Source organism: Phaethon aethereus (genome assembly GCF_964289735.1).
Source record: "Phaethon aethereus genome assembly, chromosome: 3".
NCBI classification, from domain to species: domain Eukaryota; kingdom Metazoa; phylum Chordata; class Aves; order Phaethontiformes; family Phaethontidae; genus Phaethon; species Phaethon aethereus.
This window is the reverse complement of record NC_138576.1, coordinates 112,239,031-112,257,925: the sequence shown is the minus strand read 5'-3', so window position 1 is coordinate 112,257,925 and position 18,895 is coordinate 112,239,031. Positions and strand designations below refer to the sequence as shown.

Here is an 18,895-nt window from a genome sequence, read left to right as displayed (position 1 = left end):
ACTTCAAAGTGGATATGGAATAAATGACAAAGAGCTATTCTATTTGGTCTTAAAATGGGTGAATATCCATAACTATGGAAACTAAACAAAATGGGAGGTTAGATGCATGAGAGGGGAGGATTTGTTTAAGAAAAGTAAAAGTTCAGGATTCTGCTGTATGTGTACAGAAAGACTGGATGTAAAAGGCAGTGGAGGGAGGAAAAACAACCCTGTTGAAAACTTTCAGCACTTCTGGATATTTTAGACAATATTAAAAATTAGTAGTTCCTCTGTTTTGTGACTTAAACTTGTTTTCAGGTCACCAAGCTTACACTGCCTGCTTCAACTGTATTGTCTCTTAATGTTGTTAAGAATAAAATTTAAATGCAAACATCAAGCAAGGGGGGAGGGTCTAAAAGGCTTTTTTTTTTTTCAGGTGATGTTTCCATATTCTTTAGTATATCAGAACTTTAACCAAATTGGGACAGTGAAAAGAAACATTTGAGAGGTGCTGAGAAAAGAAGCTAGACTTTTTTTCAGTAGTTGAAAATAGTTCATTGAGATACAGAGCATCATCTGCAGAGTTTTAAACTTGAGAGCATTCATTCCAAACACATCTCAATTTGGAAACTCTTAAATTAAGCTGCCATTACATTTTACTTAAGAATTTCTCAGGAGGAAAAAAAAAAAAAATCTGCCTTTAGTGTAATTAGCTGCCAAAAGACATAATTAACAGCCAAATACAATGATTTTTATCCCCCCACCCTGTAGTTGCAGCTGCTGGTGTTTTAGTTTCTGAAGTTTTACCAAAAACTGAGTTCCTATGTCAAAATTGTATTATGTAGGGTTTTTTCTGATGTTCTAATACACTTGTGTGTCTGTGTATGCACACCCCCCATGTGTAAGAGCTACTCACAATGTGAGATGACAGTGTTAATAGAAAATACTAATGGAAATTTAATAGCTACTTAGAAAAAGCTTTTAGAAGTTTATTGATGTGGCATTTCATGCATGATACTGCTTTTAATACTAAAAATACATGATCAGTCTGCATCTGACAGCATGTTTCCATTGCAGTTGAAAACAGGAAAGTTACAACTAGGTGAGCATTGTAGAATGGTAGGTTATGAAGTGCTGTGGAATGAGCTGCGTAACTAATGTGTATGGAATTTACACAGTGTGTTCAGGTTTAAAAAAAGAAGTATGTGTCTTTAAAAATAAACATGGTTTTTAAAAAGTTCTGTTTGGAAGGAGAGAAAGCAAATAACAAAGGTAGATACTTGGATTAATGTATCAAAACTATGCCATTTGGTTTTCTAATTAAAAAAACAGGATTTAATTTTTTTTTTCTCCTCCAGATGTCCAAAAGCAGTAACTGCTGGATTGGGGTGCTTAGGAGATCCTTCCTCTACAGGGCAAGGCAGAACAGAGTGTCCTGCCTGTGCTGCAATTTCCTTGAACATTTAATACAAAACCTTGTTTCCAGCTTTCCTAATGTTTGTTTTGTAACACATGTTGGCAATGGAAAACAGACAGTCATGTTCTTCCACTTTGTATTTATATAATGTATTAATATTGTAAAACTTGGTAGAATACGTTTTTAGTGTTATTTCTCAGAGTAGAAAGTTTGATTATGGATAGTTGTTCTCTGTTACAGGGTTTGTTTACTTTCTTTCTCAAAGCAGCCTGGGTTTAGGTAGGCTGTTGGGCCTTAGTACTGCGGTATTTGGTGTTTGACAACAGGTTTTTTTAATTTTACTGTAGCTTCTAACAAATTTGGATTTGAATCAGAAGTTGCCTACTACACTGGTGTTCTATAGCTTGATGGCAGTTTTCTTAACCCATCTTAACATATAGGCTGGCAAATAAGTAATAAGTAACAAAGCATTTTCTTCCCATGCCCTGACGATGCTTGGCTTTACTGTCATTCCACATGCTGCTTTCTCACAGTCATTTCCCTGAAACTAAACAGAGCCATACTTCCCTGCTTTTGTCAGGCACTTTGGAGTTTGTAATTCAAGTTAATAGAATAATAGGAACAGTCATTTTGAAAAGTTTTCAGAGTGATGATCATCAGATAAGTCTGACTCTGTGCATGCAAACCTTGCTGCAGTTGGTCTTGTAAAGTTCAGCCTTATTACAAAGTACATTAGATACAACATACTTTTCACTGATCCAAGAATAATAAGTGCTTACTTTCTTTTCTTGTGTTTCTAGCATAATTATCGTTGAATAGCCGTGCTGAAAGTCAGGTTTAAAATAACTATATACTGTAAAATGGGGTCTGTCTTTTTGGTGAGTAAAAGAATAATTTGGGGGATCTAATGATGTACTTTTTTCCCCTCTCCAGTCTGTAGAGTGTTTGTTTTCAGTATACTGTTACTAGTAATGTTGTTCACAGAGTGGCATTTCATGGTGGGTGTGGGGGGTGGTGGTTCATTTCAACTGTACATTCGAAATGCTTGTGTAAGTGTTGGTTGTAGTACTTGGGCAGGAGGAGAAAGTAATGTGTGTGTTTAATATCGTAATAGTAAGTTAGAAGCAATAGCCAAAATAGGCAGCAGAATTCATATTTTGTCTTTGGCAGTTCACACAGTTATCTTTTTCTAGTGACATGCTGTTGGATATCCAAAATTGTGGTGTTATAGCTCAGGGTGGCTTCTTCCTCCCACCTATCTGTCAAAGTTACAAGGTCCAGCTTTTTGCCTTTGTGTCCCGTTGCTTCTTCCAAGACTAATGGTTGGCGTAAATTGCCATTGCAGCTGAACATGACTTGGAAATTTTGCTTGGTACAGTGTGTATTTGCCCATCTATACCAGTGGAGATTTCTCCAGAAAACTACACTTTGTAGTCTGTTGGCTTGTATTGTTTCTGAAGGCTGTGTCTTTGGTGTTAACGCTTTGGTGTTATGTGGGATATATAAAAAGTCAGGAATCAAACTGAGGTTTTCTTGGTGACCCTCTGTTTTCCTACAGTTATATTAAATCATATGAAGTACGTAAGTTGATGGTTTTTGGTTCTTGATTTTTTTTATTTATTTATTTTTTTCTCCTCTGATGTAGCATAATAGTAGGATACAGAAAGGGAAGAAAGACAGCCAAACCCAGTAAGCTTTAAAGTACTATTAATGTACTTTTTCCTCCTTTTACTTAAGAGGAAATAATACTGACTGTACCCCCACTCGCCCCCCAGCCCACAGAAAGGACTGTCTAGCCTTTCATCTTAGTTGCCTTTTTTTTCTAGTTTTTTTGCCACTATAAGACAGATCTGTGACTGCCTTTCCTTGTCATGATAGGCATTTTAGAGGCTCTCTCTTAATTCTGAACAACCTTAGGAAATTCCTAGTTTAGTATATCAAAACTGCTCCTTGACATAACTAGGTTCCAGCTGGGCCAATGTATTGATAGATGCCAGTCACTTCTGATGTAGACTCCATATAAGGCAGATGGCTTTGCATGGCAAGTATCTGCAAATCTGCTACTACTCTTAGTAGCAGGAGATGCAGAATTTTTTTTTCTGCCTGTGTTACAACAGTGCTCTGCAGATGTGGCGTACGGCAGAGAAATCTGTGGGAGGCTTTCATTTCCGGAAAATTTGGTGAAATGATTGTGTCCTGAGATAATATTTTATGGGAGTTATGCTTGAATAGTTGCAATAGTGTTTAGTCATAATGAGACTTGTAGCCATGTGGATTGTTTTATTACATGTGAACTTTCCTGTCCTTTCAAGGGGAGCCATGTTTCCCTGAGCAAGGTTTCTCTTAGCTTCCCATGCATCACAGAAAATCTGCAAATGGATCAGTTATGGGCCATGGAAAATTTGAAGTGTAAAATGTAGATGTATTAAGTGAAGTCTCTGCATTCTCACTGAATTTACTCATTGTTATACTGTGGCTTTCCCTCCCATTTTTTGAAGATACCAGAAACTCAAATGGAGAAAAATTAATAGTGTCATGCTCATTCTTTAGTTCTAGCAGTGCTGAAGGCAGTTGATCATGCAGGATGAGATTAGGTTGGAAATAATTGCCACCAGAAGTTAATAAAACTAGGAATTTACCAACTTCTAATTCATTCTTTTTGGAGTTTATGGGTATCAAAAGTATCCAGACTTACTGTAATTAAAGAGTGTAAGCTTTCTGCTTCATAGCTCAGCTACTCTCTGCTTATTAGAAATAAACTATCCTTATGAATATCTTGTATTTATTTTATGCATGCTAGCTATGACACTTTTTTCTCAGAAAAAAATCTTATCTAGCCTGAGCCAGACTGTTAGACAAGATGGACATACTGGTTTGAGTTAATGGCCATTCCATAAAACTAATTTACTTAATTGTCCTTGCTGATCCCAGCTAGAGTCTGCCCTATTCCCAATGTGTAAGTTTTGGAGGCTGGTTTTCATCCTAGCAATGTCCAGCTGTTTTGCTAACAGCATAGTTCAGGGAAGAGAGTTTTCTGTTAGTTTTCTTGTTTTTTTTTTTTTTAAGTGCTGGTGACTGCTTGGTTCAATAATTCCTCTGTGCCACTGAAGTGTACATGTTCTGGTGCTGCTATTGGAGAACGTTATCAACTCCTTCTGTCTGAGATACCGTCTCCTGGTAAGGTGGGACTTTTGTAGGGAGGAAGAAGAGTTTGGGGGGGGGGGGATGTGGGTGTTGTTTGGTGTTTGCATTTTTTTTTCTATCATAGTAGCTCCAAGGGTGTAGTCATGGGGTTGCCTTCTTGCCTGTGTTCGGGCACCTTGAAGTACTGCCTGAAATGTGGTGGTTCATCAGAAACAGCTTTTTGGTCAGTGATGCAGAATAAAATGGGAATACTTCAACCTCTTTCAGTGTGGTTTTTATTGTTGTGGATGGCTATGCTTTTCTAATGAGATGAAAGTTGCTGTATTTGAGCCAAAGAGGGGGATAACCTTTGAGACTAGTAACTTGACCACTCTTAACAAATGAAGTGATATGACCAGGTAGAAATCTTAATTAAATTGGTCCTAGCTGGAAACTCAAGTTGGTAGTCAAAATAGAAGTGGTGGGGGGGGGAATCAGCTTGTAGTAATGGAGTCTATTTTCTTTAGTATCTCAGAAATGTGTCATGAGGAAAGGCTTTTAAGCAATACCTGGGAAAGGCTCTTAAAGGTTCAGGAATATACAGTGTTTAAAATCTACTTGGTCAGCTTTTTCACTGTAGCATCAAGAAACCATACAGCAAGGCCACAGCTTTGAAAGTATTGCTTTCTTTATGAGGAATGCACCCAAAAAGGATCCTTGTCCCTTCTCAATGAAAGATTGTCAGAGCAGAGTAAAACTGCCTATTAAGCAGGAAGGGAGATTCTCTTAATAAAATACTTGCGAAGCAGCCACCTGGAGATTTGTTTATTAGTTTGCTGAATGTTGTAGACAATGCTGTAGTACAGTTATCAGGTTGGGAAAACAGTGTAATTTTAAAAAAATACCAAAGGAAAAAATCTTATCTCCTTATTCTGGTTTGTTAGTACTATTGTTTGAAAACTGCTGGTGCTGATTATTAGAGCTGTTTGTTCTAAGAAAAAGAGTGTTTCCTTCACTCTCTAAAATGAGTTATCTAACAAGTAGCTCAAATATGCAGAATAACTGTGCAAGTACCTGTATGTCTAATAAAAATGTGCATGTTAATGTATTTTTTTTAAGAAATTAAGTATCTTTGTGGGGATGGCTGTGGAAAGAAACTAGAATTTTTCATCAAATTGTAATTACCACTTTCTGCTCCTGGATTTTGAAAAGGAAAATATTCTTCATAGTATTTGGAGGGGTTTTTAACTAGTGTTCACACATGGTTTTTTGTGCTAGATGGTCTGAGACTATGAACTCCCTCGTGAATGAGGCTCAGAGATGTAAGTAGCTGTTTGTGATGGTTGATAATTTTGAAAGAAATATAGTTGGGGACCAGTTTTGGGCTTGCAGCCAGTTTATCTTTCCCAGTTGTCTCCTTTTACTTTCTATCTGCTTTGTGCCAGCTCTAAGAACTGAAGTTTTTGCCTTGTGTGTTTAAGCTGTATTTTAGTATGTGGCACTTGGAGGGTGCTAGTTGACCTAACAGACCTTTGAGGGAGTGTTTTCTCTCCCATCTGACTTGAAGGATTGCTGTTGTGGGCTTCACAATGAGCTGAGGAAGAGAAAAGATCAGATTCTTAGATAAAAGTTAATTTCTATTACATCCTAAGAATAACATAAAAAACAATCTGAGTCTTGAGAAACTCTCTATGTAGATATTAAAGTAGTTATTTTTCTCCTTGTAGAAAATACATTTAAGTGTGGTGTACAACTAACATAAGCTTTTGAGCAAATCCAGATAGAGTTGAGTGTCTGGTCTATTCTTACTCCTTTTAGGCCATCATGACTGCATGACCTATTTCCAAAGAGTAGTAAGCTTTCTCATTTGGGTATCAAATGTTTAAAAGCTTAAAATGTAAATTCCAAAAAGGTGCTGTTCGATTCTTGGAGTGGGGGGTGGTCTGGTGTGTGGGTTTTATTTTGCTCTCTGCAAGTACTGAGACTTTTAGCTTAGAAAATATTTTTTTTTCCTCTCAATTTAAGAAATAACTTCCATACAGGAAAAATTCTAGGTATTCCACATACTTTTTGTTTGTCAAATAAACTGTTACAAATTATAAGCCTGCATATTGTTATATATTGTTGGTTTATTATCAGTACGAAATTGTATGTATATTTAAAATGTTCTAGCAGTCAATAATGGTTATGGTGTCTAGTAGTTGCTTCCCAGAAGGCATTTATTCCATATGGTGTTCAGTAAGTCTTATCTTTATGTAGTCTTTAAGAAAGTGTACATTTTTAATGTTAGGTCTGTCCCCTTTCCAAACTGAAAGCCTGTTACTCTGAGTGGAGATCTGTCTCTGAATCTCTTCTTTGCTGGGTCTCTTCCAGTTCCAAACAGCCTTGACTCCCTGTCAGAGATTAATCCTTCTCATTGACCCGTGCCATCAGAACCTTTTTTTATAAAAAAAATACCGCCTCTTAGATTTTATCTTTATGTGAGTCAAGCTGCTTTGGATATTGCTTGGAAAATACTGCAGGGTTTCTTTCCATGATGATAATTAAAATACATTACAGTATTTATTAAAGTCTATTTGTGTTAGGAGTAGATGAGTTTGGAGCTACTTCTTATTTTAAGATCTTTTTTTTTTAACATTAAACATAAAATGGAGTTGCTGTGTACATGCCTCCTGTTTCTTTTGGACTTAAAACCCACTTTGGAGACATGGAACTTGACAGTGAAAGACCACCAAAATGCTCTCACCTTTAGGACATGTTGGATATGGGCTCAGTGAACTTTGCATGTCGTCTTTCTCAGGGTTTGGTGTTTGGGGTTTTTGTGTATGGGTTTGTGTTTGGTTTGTTTTTTTTTTTTAATTAGTTGGGGGTTTTTTGCTGGTGTGTTTTGGGTTTTTGTGCTGGTATTGTTAGCTAGTGGCTTTCTCTTTGGAGAGATATTGAGATAGCTCTCAAAGGAGAAAATGGTCTCCATTTCAAAAGCAATCTATTATCCATAACTTTAACCCTTACATGCTGCCCTGAGTCAATGGGAAAGCTTCTACAGGTGTGAGAACTTTTGGCCTGAGATAGGGAGTAGAATGTACCACTTCTGTACTCGGTATCTTTCAGGTTTTGGTACTGTGTCTGCTGTTAAGTGTCAACCACTTGTTGGGAGTGTTTGCAAGGACATAGGATGAGTGTCGGTCACGCTAATAAACGTTACGTACCTTTATTTAACAGCTCACTCCCAGAGATTTTGCCAATTAAAGAAAAATAGGGGGTGGGTGTGTTCTTGTTTTTTGGATTGACAATTTGTTACTGAGATGTTCATACTTTTGCAGTTAATGTATCTGCAAATACAGAACTCCTGCCTTGTGTTTCAGTTCTGTAAACTACTTTGCCTTTATTGCTATCTCTTGTGTGTCCCTTCCTCTCCTACTCCCTTAAACTTGTGTCATCTTTTCTTCTCTGTTGTGATTTTAAACTAATCCAGCAGTGAGGTAGCTGGAGCTGTTGTCTCACAGGCTGGCAATATGCCTTATCCATGTTTTGCCAAATATATGTCAAGATTCACTCTGCTCAAAGCAACTGAGCTGTATCAGTTCATATTTTAGTTGCATTTCTCAGATTTTCTTCTAATTATGAAGATGGACAATGTTGGGATTTTTTGGCTTAATAGTTCATTATTTCATTCCAAAATTGCACCAGTTCTATTTAAGACACTGAACTCCTGTTACTGTTTAAACTTGTTTGATAGGCAAGATAAATTTTTACTTCATTCAAATAGCTGCAGTATGTGTTAACTTTCTTTTTCAGAGGTGTTCTTCTAGGACCTACTTCCAATTTGATAAGGATTTCCTATTTTAAAACTGGTTGGTTATGTTTATCACCACTTTGTTCCATCAGTCTGCAGGAACAATTTCAATGCTGTTTCTGTTTGGGAATACCTGCCACCCGCAGTGTTTTGCCTCCCTTGACTACAAATCTTTGTTTTGATTTGTGTCTTGTTGTGTGTTTTTCCTCCATTTCCCTGTTTTGAGAAAATATGGGGAAAACAGCATAAAGTGGAATTGCAGTGTTAAAACTAAGTGATTAAACACTACAGATTAGTGTGTAAGCTTCCTCCCTTGAACCCCCACCCCTTTTTTTTTCCTGGTAAGAGTATATTTTGAGGGGTTTAAATACCTTTATTTTTTAAAAAAGCTTTTATCAGCGTTACTGTCTTCACAACAGTTGTTGCTAATATTTAAGATGACTTCTGGAAATACTATCTGAATACATGTAAGGTAGAAGTGAAACCACATGCACATGTTTTTGTAAAGAAGGTGGTGCAGACATGATGAACTTTCTCTAGAAGTGGTCTGTGTATTTTTTTTTTAAATAAACTATTTTGACAGTCCTTTGTCACTTTTCTGTAACTTACAATGTCTGCATGAAACAAAAATTGTGTACTCTTTAACATACACTTTAAAAGTACACACTTACATAGTGTTTGTGGAAATGCAAAATAGTCTTGATTATAGCAGTTGACAGAGTGGCAGATTATTTTTCTTCCTCTCCTGGAAGTATTTGTGCTTAGGAGTGGTCTTGATTTTGAGAGAGGTAAAGCTTGTGGTGTTATGAGCCATTTTGAATTGTGTGGAGAAGAGGCTTTTTTTGCTTAAATTTTGATTTTGATCTGTCAGTGTCATTGACATTTTTAATTTTCAATATTTTATTTTAAAATATTATTTCTGTTTGAAGTTGTTATTTTGTTCAAAATTATTTTACCTTAATACATAACTGCTGTAAAATATTCAGGTAAATGTTTATTTGAGAGTAGACTCAGCTTAATTTCTTAAACTGCAAATGTATTGACTTGGTTAAGATTGTGACAGCATCTGGCAGTGATTTCAGCAGGTGTTTGTATGAGGGTATTAATACTACAGACACACTCCCCCAAATTTTTTTATTGACTTGTATACTTCTCCCATCAACAAATGTGATTATAATGCCTTTTATTTATGTTACTAGATTTGGTAGCTGATACTGTTATGCTTTAAAATACGGTTTTCCAAAATACTTTGGAGGCACTGAGATTCTGTGTGTTTAAAATTTATTTTTCTGTTTTAAAGGGGATATGTTTGTTATGTGAGTGTGGTTGGTTTGCTGGTTTTCTTTTTTTTTTGAGTAGGGTTTTCAAAATACAGCTCTTCGATTTCCCAGCCTGTATTACGAGTGGTGTCATGTCGCTTGCTCAGGGAGGGGTAATGTGCAGTCTTCAAGAAATACTACTTTCTCAGAAGTATTTATCTGAAAGTTAGTGCTGTGGCTGGTTTAGTCTGAGAGCCTACAACTGAGTGTTTGGAAGGTTAAAAACAAGCACTGAGGCTACTTCTGTAACAGATCACTTAACTTTCAGGTTTTCTGATAGTGTTTGACTTGACAATAACTACACAGGCTGCATTGGAAAAATATTATCAGTTGTTACTGTTCCTGAAATGTTAGAAATCTATGCAGAAGCTGGCCAGCCCCTTGGAAATGTGGCAAAAACTGCTGGTGAGAAGTTGTCATCCAACTCGCCAGACTCTCCCTACCCTTTTTCTGTAGGCAGTGTATTAGCTGAGCGCAGTCAGCAGGTTTGCGGCAGGGCCAGGCTGGAGGTTCTTGGTTCCTGAAGCACCCTCCTCCCTGTGAGCCGCGCTCACAATAGTTGAGCTGCCGTCATGATACGTTCCATGTGGACTGGTGTGTCCAGGCCGGCATTGCCTGGCAGTGACGGGTGCCATGGCACATGCGTGCCCTGGGCAGCCTTCCGCTTCCCATGTGCTGCGTGGATTTGTGCTTTCCCTGGCACTCTTCGCTCTTCTTCCTTGCCACGCGGATGGAAAAAAAGGAAGATTTTAATTCTTCTGATACCTGCTGTGAATCTGAGTGAATGTGTGCACATCTCTTGATGTCATCTGTACTAGAAAAGGGATCTTTGAGCAGGACTCCTGCCATCCTCCTAAATTCACTGCAAGAAAATGAATACATTTTTCTGCTTAGCCAGCCCTTCAGTGCTTAAGCCAAACTGACCTTTACTTCCATTTTCCCCCACAGGCTTCTGCCTTCTTTTTCCAGCAGTATTAAGTTCTGCCTTTAGTGGCCTCTACAGGCTTACTTCTAAAGACCTGACTGGGGTTTGTCTCTGCCCTTTTCCCCCTACCGAGGGATCAAAATTCCATGCTCTGATTTTATTTTGTTTTCCCCCGTTTTCTTTGCTGCTTATGCTTTTGCTATGTTCCATGTGGCAATTTTAAACTATTGTACTGACCATTAAAAACGGGGGAAAAACCCCTGCCATTCTGACAGTCATTTGGTGTCTTCAGTGCAAAATAGGGGAGTGGGCTTAAGCCAAGACACTCAAAATCCCCGAGTAGCATGCTTTTGGGGGATATTAGCAACAGAAATCATAATTCGGGTGTTTTGCGATGAGAATGCCTTGCTGCTGGCGGTAGCTGCCTGAATCCCTCCTGGCAGGGCCCACTTCAGACCCACGGCTCCTTTTCCACTCTGGTGCGCGAGGACAGGCTGGGAACTCTCCCATAGCACCTTTGCTTTTCCACCTGCTGATACCTTAACTTGGCAGGGTATCTTCCATCAGAGATGAAGAAACAGGTAAAATTAGGCAATTGAATCACGAGTATGCAATGCGGTCCGCTCTGGGGTCAGTAGCCTCCCGCAGTTGCACGGTGCCAGTGCTGGTCTGGACACTCCTTCACAGGAAAATGCACTGCAGTTGATCTATCTATGTCCTTTAGGTTTTTTGCATTATGCATAAATACTTATCCTTCATAGGTGAAGAAGTGCTCAGCTGCTAGTGAGGTGTGTCATGTAAGTAGCAGGTGGGGAGAAGGAGTGTGAACTTGCTTCTAGCTGAAGTTACAGAAGTTGCTCTGTTGCTTTAAAAAATGGTGGGGTTTTGGTAGAATTTTCACAGTTCACTTCTCTCCTTAAAAAACAGTGCTGCTGCTGCAAAAGGGGTGGTGGTTCTTCCCCCTCTTCGTGGTTATGCTGAGCTGGCCCAACTGCTGGCCTGGCTGAAGGCTAATCATGGAGGTACTTCTTGCAGGGTTAGTTTTCAGGTGGATTAGTGAGCTGATGACACTCTCCTAGATTACCCTGAGCTGACTGTGTGAAGTTGCACACATACCACCAGCTAACTCCATCTTTCTACCAGCTTCTGTCCTCTATTTAAATGTCCTGGCAGTGTTGTGATCTGTTTGATACATGGCAAGGTTTGCAATTTATAAATATCTGCTAATGCAGAGGAAAAATTGGGACCAGAAAAGAGCAGGAGGACCCTGAAATAGCTTTTTCTTTAGAATTTTTTGGTTAGGTGTCACTGAGGTAGCAGCTTGGACTATGATGGCATGCATAATCCTATATAAATGCAGTGTTTTGTAATTTATGTAAAAGAAAACACAACAAAACAAAACTCCAAACAAAAAACCCTTAGGAAAATCATGACATTAAGGTCTAGAAGTGTAAAGGAATCTTTAGAACTTTTTTAATTGCTTTCCTTTGTGTTTTAAACAGACTGACTTAATATTTGAAGGGTAGGGGCGTTTTATGGGCTTTCGTTTTGTTTGGGTTTGGTTGTTGTTTTTTTTTTTTTTACATCAGGCTCTCTTCACCCTAATATATTCAGGAAAACTGCTTACTTTACAGGATTGTTTTTCTGGCAATCACTTTTACATCATGTTTTACCCAGTTTAAAAATGAAAAATCACTTAAAACAAAAAGGAAGTCCAAAATTCTTTTCTCACAGTTAAGCATCTGCAGAAAGTACACGTTTTACTTTAGTGGAGCTGGGCTTTAATTTATTTACTAGACGGTTTTTTTCTGGCCTTTTTTAAATTCTTGTAACTTTTATTATGTGATGCTAGTTGTGGGGGATTGCTTGCTTGTTTTGAGTACGTTCCATAAATGTGTGAACATGGAAAACAAACTAATGGATCAAAAACTTTTAAAATTATACTCCTCGTACTTTCTGTACTTTTTTTTAAAAGGGCAGGGAGAGATTATATTCTTACATACATTCTATTTGCCTAAATTATACTTAAAAAAGTATTTAAAGCTACCTCCATTTTACAGAAGGATTTGTATGCTGGCCTGGGCTATTCCTGAAACATTACGGGAAAATTCTGCCTTCAGTTTCGTACTAGATGCCATGTTTACTAAAGGATTTCTTGATAACATCTGGTTAATAATTGAAACTCCAGTGTTCCTCACTATGCTGATAGTGTTAGGTGAAAAATTTGAGGTAATGAGGTGATGGAATTAGCACAGTGAATTATATGCTTGCAGAGAAACTGAAAGACCAAGTCTTTGGTGTTTTGTTGTGTGGGTTTTTTTTAAAAAAAATTTATACTTTTGGTATAGCTGCTGTGGACATATGGAAAACATAAATTAATTCATGTGTAGTTCTGCATGTAATTTTATGAATGCTGTGTATATTCCTATTTTTCACTAAAAGTTCTCTGTGCTGTAGCACTTCTTCCCCACCCTCCTGACTGGTTGTATTTATCTGAAAATTTCTGTAGCATTTTTCTGGTATAAAAAACCCCTACAATTCTAATTAGCTAAATTTCCTTTTTTGTTGACAGATGATGATGTACCTGCAGATATGGTTGCAGAAGAATCGGGTCCTGGTGCACAAAATAGTCCATACCAACTTCGCAGAAAAACTCTTCTACCTAAAAGAACAGCTTGCCCTACAAAGAGCAGTATGGAGGTAACTTTTTTGTTTGGTTTTAATTGTAAAGTAAATCTTACTGTTTCAAGAATAGGAAGTTAATTAGTGCTTTTCATAAGTTACCTAATGACTGAATTGATTTATTTCATTAAAGGGTGCCTCCACTTCAGCTACTGAAAACTTTGGTCACAGAGCTAAACGTGCTAGGGTATCTGGAAAATCCCAGGATTTATCAGGTAATAACTTTTTGTATAAAAAAGGGGGGGTTGGAGACATTCTGACTTCACATGCACACATCTCCCCCAAACCTATTTTTCCTGTCTGTTCTCCAACTAAGAAACAGTAGGGGGAAAAAAAACAACTACAAGCTTGGAAGTATGATTTTAACCTGATTTTTAGAATCTGGTCCTCTAGTCTGCCTGCTTCACTGCAGGCATGTTGGTTTTGGGTTTGTTTTGTTTTTTGTGTTTTCTTGTGGTTTTGTTTGTTTTGTATTCTCTGTGCTGTGTAGTTGTATCCAAGCTACTGTTAGAAGCCGTAATGCTGCAGCACTCTGACGAGCCTTATTTACTATTTCTCATATTGATGTATTGTTCCAGTATATTGTTTAGAGGTAGTTTTGATATGTCATTATAGCACTTCATTGTGGGGAGAGGGAGAGAGTTTGTGTGTATTTATAGGTGAAAAATACACATATGTCTCTATATATGTACAGTATATGTACATATTTCACACACATATACAGTATACGTACATTGTATAATCATGGAATCTTTGGGTTGGAAGGGACCTTTAAAGGGCATCTAGTCCAAACCCCCTGCAGTGTGCAGGGGGAACATCTTCAACTAGATCAGGTTGCTCAGAGCCCCATCCCACCTGACCTGGAGTGTTTCCAGGGATGGGGCATCTACCGCCTCTCTGGGCAACTTGTGCCAGTGTTTCACCACCCTCGCTGTGAAAAATTCCTTCCTCATGTCTAGTCTAAATTACCCGCTTTTAGTTTAAAACCATTACCCCTTGTCCTATGGCAACAGGCCCTGCTAAAAAGTCTGTCCCCATCTTTCTTAGAAGCCCCCTTTAAGTACTGGCAGGCTGCAGTAAGGTCTCCCTGGAGCCTTCTCTTCTCCAGGCTGAACAACCCCAATTCTCTCAGCATGTCTCCATAGGAGAGGTGCTCCATCCCTCTCATCATTTTTGTGGCTCTCCTCTGGACCCTCCACAGACAGGTCCATGTCTTTCCTGTGCTGAGGGCTCCATGCAGTATATGTGTGTATATAATATTGTGTATATATATGTTGTGTGTCTTTATTTGTGTGTGCACACACAAATAATAGGCACACATATCCTACTTGTTAGTTTTTCTATGTAATTTTTCAGTCTGCTTCTACCCCTTTTTGTCTCCTGACACACTGTTTATTTCCAGGAGACCTGCTGTCGCTTTTCCCTGGAAAATCAACACCAATGCCTGCCAATTCTCATAGATGTGATTTCTGCTGCTTTTCTTGGTTTTTTTTTTAGTCCATGTCTCCCTTAACATTGTGAATTAAAACTGAGCAGCTGGCACAAGGCTTTGGTCCATTTTCATTACTTCTGTTGAAGTCTGCTCTTCCTGGCTTCTCACCTTCTCCATAGTGTAAATCTTATCTTTCAAGCCCTCTGTCTCTTCCCCCTCGGTTTTATTCTTTCCCCCCTAGCTTTGATTAACTCATTTAATTTCAGCAACCTCAGATTTCTATCCTTGAGATAGCCAGAACCAACTGAACATCAACTTGTGTCATTCTACTTCCAGTTTCATTTCCTGATTTGATATCTGAAGCCTTGTGCAAAGTTGTCTTGTCATAGACTCAGTTTCTCTTGCCACTTCTTAGTTTTTCTTCAAGGTCATTAACTTTTGATGTGTTCTTCATTACACTTTTACCCACCTCCTTGCTTTAGTGAAGGTATGTAACTTTTGTCGAGTCCTGTGGTACAAATTACAGCATAAATGATGCTAATTTCCAAAGGAATTCTCCACACTTTGACTGCACATTCCTTTTGTTACATCCTTGAGCTCATGTGGGGGAAGTAGAGGCATTCTGAAGGCTTCTCCAGAATGGAATTACCAGAGGAATTGTAAACAATGCTTTTATAATTGTACTCTTAAGATTGTGTTCAAACCAGTTGCAATCTAACAAGAGAGTGTCCTTCTCAACCCATTTTCTATTAATCTTTCACAGTATGGGTGATGGCTGTGTTTTCTTTTCCCCATTAAGTTTTTGAGATATTCCTCTAAATTTGTACAAGTATTGATTGCAGTGAGATTTTTTTTTTTTTTTTCCCTTGGCTTTTGTTAGCATAAATAATGATAGCTGTTGTGACTGAGTTGTGAGCATGAGACTTTCTGGATTGTCATCAGTGGAAATTGTCTGTTGTCATCTGGAACACATAACTGTTTATTTTAGAACTGTAGGTGAAATGAAGGCATGGGAGTAGAAATATAGGAAAATGTCTTGGTGGAGAACCTCTCTTTCTTGTATGAACTCCGAGCTGAGGAAAATTTGGCAGAGATGAAAGGAGAAATGCCAGTCAATTAGTGTTTTCAAATGGAGTTGAGCCAGTAGCTGGAAAAACAGAAGACTATTCCTTCTTTTAATACTGATTTCGGAATTAGTGCTGCTGAGAATTGCTATTTCAAATTGGGGGGGAGATCACCCTCGGATAGTGTCAAGAAGAACACATTAGAAATTTGAAATATTGGTGTGTTTTTCGATTATTTGCAACCCTGTCCTCCAGTGGTCTCTGCAGTGGACAATGAGTTCTTTCTTCCTGAGGCAGGAATATTAATGACTATACAAGAATCTTGATGAGAAAGCTACACATTACGTAAAAAAATTATTTACATATTTTCTATAAACTTGTCTAAGTAGAATACAAAAAAATAAAGGAACCAAATTTAGAGAAAAGTATGATGGGACTGTGCTGCTTACATCACAAATGACCAGTGAACCTACAAATTCAGCATTTGACATCTGTAGGAAACGCTTACAGCTTTTAGATCTTACTTATCCAAATATTTGTATCGTATGCTGATATAATATTTCTTGACCTACAGAAAGATTTAAATTCAGTGTATTCTCACTGTTCCCTTACGTTACCTCAACTGTAAATGTATGCTTCCTCTTACGGGGATATTTCAGCCTTCAGTACCACTTATCTCATGTCATTTTAATCCAGGGTTTTAATCATTTGACAGACTCTTCCTTTTTGTTTATTACTGCATAGGTTTTTTCCTCTCTTGCTTTAAAATCACTACATTTGCGTATCTGTTTTATACTGGAAAGTTCTTGCTGTCTTTTATAACCATCTTTGGAAGACTTCAGTTCAGAGACAAGTAATTTCTTCCTTTTCACTGAACTACAGTTGCAGTAGATACTGAGACTCTAGGTTACCGGATCACTCATTGGTTGATCTGTACATTAGGTACATGCACAGCTCATAGTTCACAGAAGTTACTATCCTTTAAAGTTTATTTTTTTACTTTTCCTATTGATTTGTAAGAGATTTTTCCAAGAACACTGCATGCTATGTTTTCTGACATATTTCTACTTCTTAACGAGAAAATATTCTTACTAAATGCCTCCTTATGGAACAAAAGCTATTTGTCTCCATCTTCTCCACTAAAATGGACAAAAAAGGTATCCATACAAGACATAATTTACAGTTTGGGGTTCACAGGATGGTGTTCTTTGTCTTTGTACAATGACAGTAATTCACTTTCAGGCAGCTTTCCCTGCCCTTTGTCTTGGTATTACTATACTAGTTTCTATCTACTACGCGATCAAAATTAAAACTGAATTAGCTTCATGCATATCCTGTGGAAACAGAATGACATAACCAGCTGTGTTTCTCATTTTCAGTTGTCTGCTATATTAACACTTTATTAACACTTCATTAAAATCATGAATCACTCAACTGTCAACTTATGTGAGGGCAAAGATAAAGATTGGTTATGACCTTTTGCACTTTGTTTTTATTTTTATTCTTGTTTAGAAAACTGTCAAATTTCTAATTTTTTTTTTAATAAAAGTATGCATTCTGTGCTTAACCTTTGCTCTGTCAACAGGCATAAAACTGTCAGGAGTAGCAGCACATGACTCTGATTTGGTGGCCAGACAAACCTTTAACACTGTTTCAGCTTATTTTTGTAAACTGGGAGGAAGAACATATTGAATGCATCCTTGTTTTGTCAGATTGCTAAAAGATAGTCAAAATGTGAAGTGTGAATTCGTAGAACAAAAGCATGGAGATCTGTCTTGGACCCAGAGGATATTTAAGTCTTCACATTAGAAGTGAATTTGCTTTTTCAAGTTCTACTGGAGAATTCCACCAAGTCATCACTATATCAGTGGTTTGAGTGCAGAAATCTTAAATCAACCCCTCCTTCTAAATTGAGCAGAAGGACAATTTAAATTAGATCTTTCACTTCTACAGGTTTTTGGATAAAGGTGGGTGAGGATAGCAAACACCTGCAAAATCATCATCTTCATTTTGCAAGCAGTGCCTAAGTTTCCAAGCAAATACAACTTGAAAAACTGGGGGGGGTGTGTGTATTGTGGCAATTATTGCAAGAAGTTCTTTGACACTTTAAAGTAGGTCCCTGCCCCTTGCAGTAAGGAAACTCATCTGGATTTCAGTTTTCATTTTGAGATGGGGCCTAGGAAGGAAGATGGGAGTATGAACTACTGACCAATGGGAGACACTACACTAGTGAACTTCCTCTTAAATAAAAAAAATTACTTAAGGTTCTAACATATATGAACTTAAAGCAAGAGAAAATTCTGCAGGTTGTTTAGGGAAGTAACTGATTGTCTTGGGAAGAAGATCAAATTGTGTGCCTCAGATTTGTGTGTTGAAAGGACAAGATGGGTCATGGAAGGCTTGTGAGGATTTACTGCCTTGCATTCACAACATCACATTTCAGCTTGTAAGACAGTAGAAGACTGTATCTCCACATCTAACTGGAAAGCTACCAGAAAAAGATGAATTCAGGAGCAATGTCCAATTATCCTGTAATGCATTTCAAGGATAATTAGGACTGTAGAATGAATTGCTGCTGCCTGCTTGACACAGGAAAGAACCTTTATCTCCAGTGGAAAAGGATCTTTTTAAAAACCAGCACTGATTGTGCATGTAACACCTTTTGGTGATGCCCAACCATGGTCACCTTATGGGCTGCTGGTATGTGCTCCCCAGACTTTGGGCTCTGCAAATGTTTCTTGAGCATAAGGTCTTTCCAGACTACTTGCTTTTTATTAGTTTTGCTAACTTACTGGCTTCAGCCTGTAAGGTTTTTTGGTTTGTTTTTTGAATAAAAAATAGTTGTTTTTAATCTGGCATTAATAATACTACTGTTGAAGGGAACTGTCTTGGCCAGCCTCTGGACATTCATTCCTGTCTCCTTTCTTGTGCCCGTACTAGCACTTCTGTAGCTTGCGGTGAACTACAACAAGGAGCTGATCCATAAAAAAACTAGTTTGGAGGAGGATGGGTAAGGATGAGGAAAAAAATTCTGGTTTAATCTGTCCATAATCAGTACTACAAACCTAAAGGATACTTTGGGAGCAGATAGCTATGGGAATGTGGAATGGTGAGACTCATCTCTCTTTGTACAGCATAGATTTGTGTTGGATTAAAGT

At 37.9% G+C, this 18,895-nt stretch overlaps 1 protein-coding gene across 1 annotated transcript in view; it reads left to right on the top strand.

The window, feature by feature from the left end:
- Positions 1-18,895, top strand: part of FBXO11 (F-box protein 11) — a gene marked incomplete at both ends in the record, with an annotated part of 75,574 nt that overhangs the window by 24,934 nt on the left and 31,745 nt on the right. Inside the window, 2 exons of the mRNA XM_081997797.1 lie at positions 13,132-13,259; positions 13,375-13,456. Of these exons, the coding sequence (XP_081853923.1) occupies positions 13,132-13,259; positions 13,375-13,456 (210 nt within the window). The remainder of the gene's footprint in view (positions 1-13,131; positions 13,260-13,374; positions 13,457-18,895) is intronic.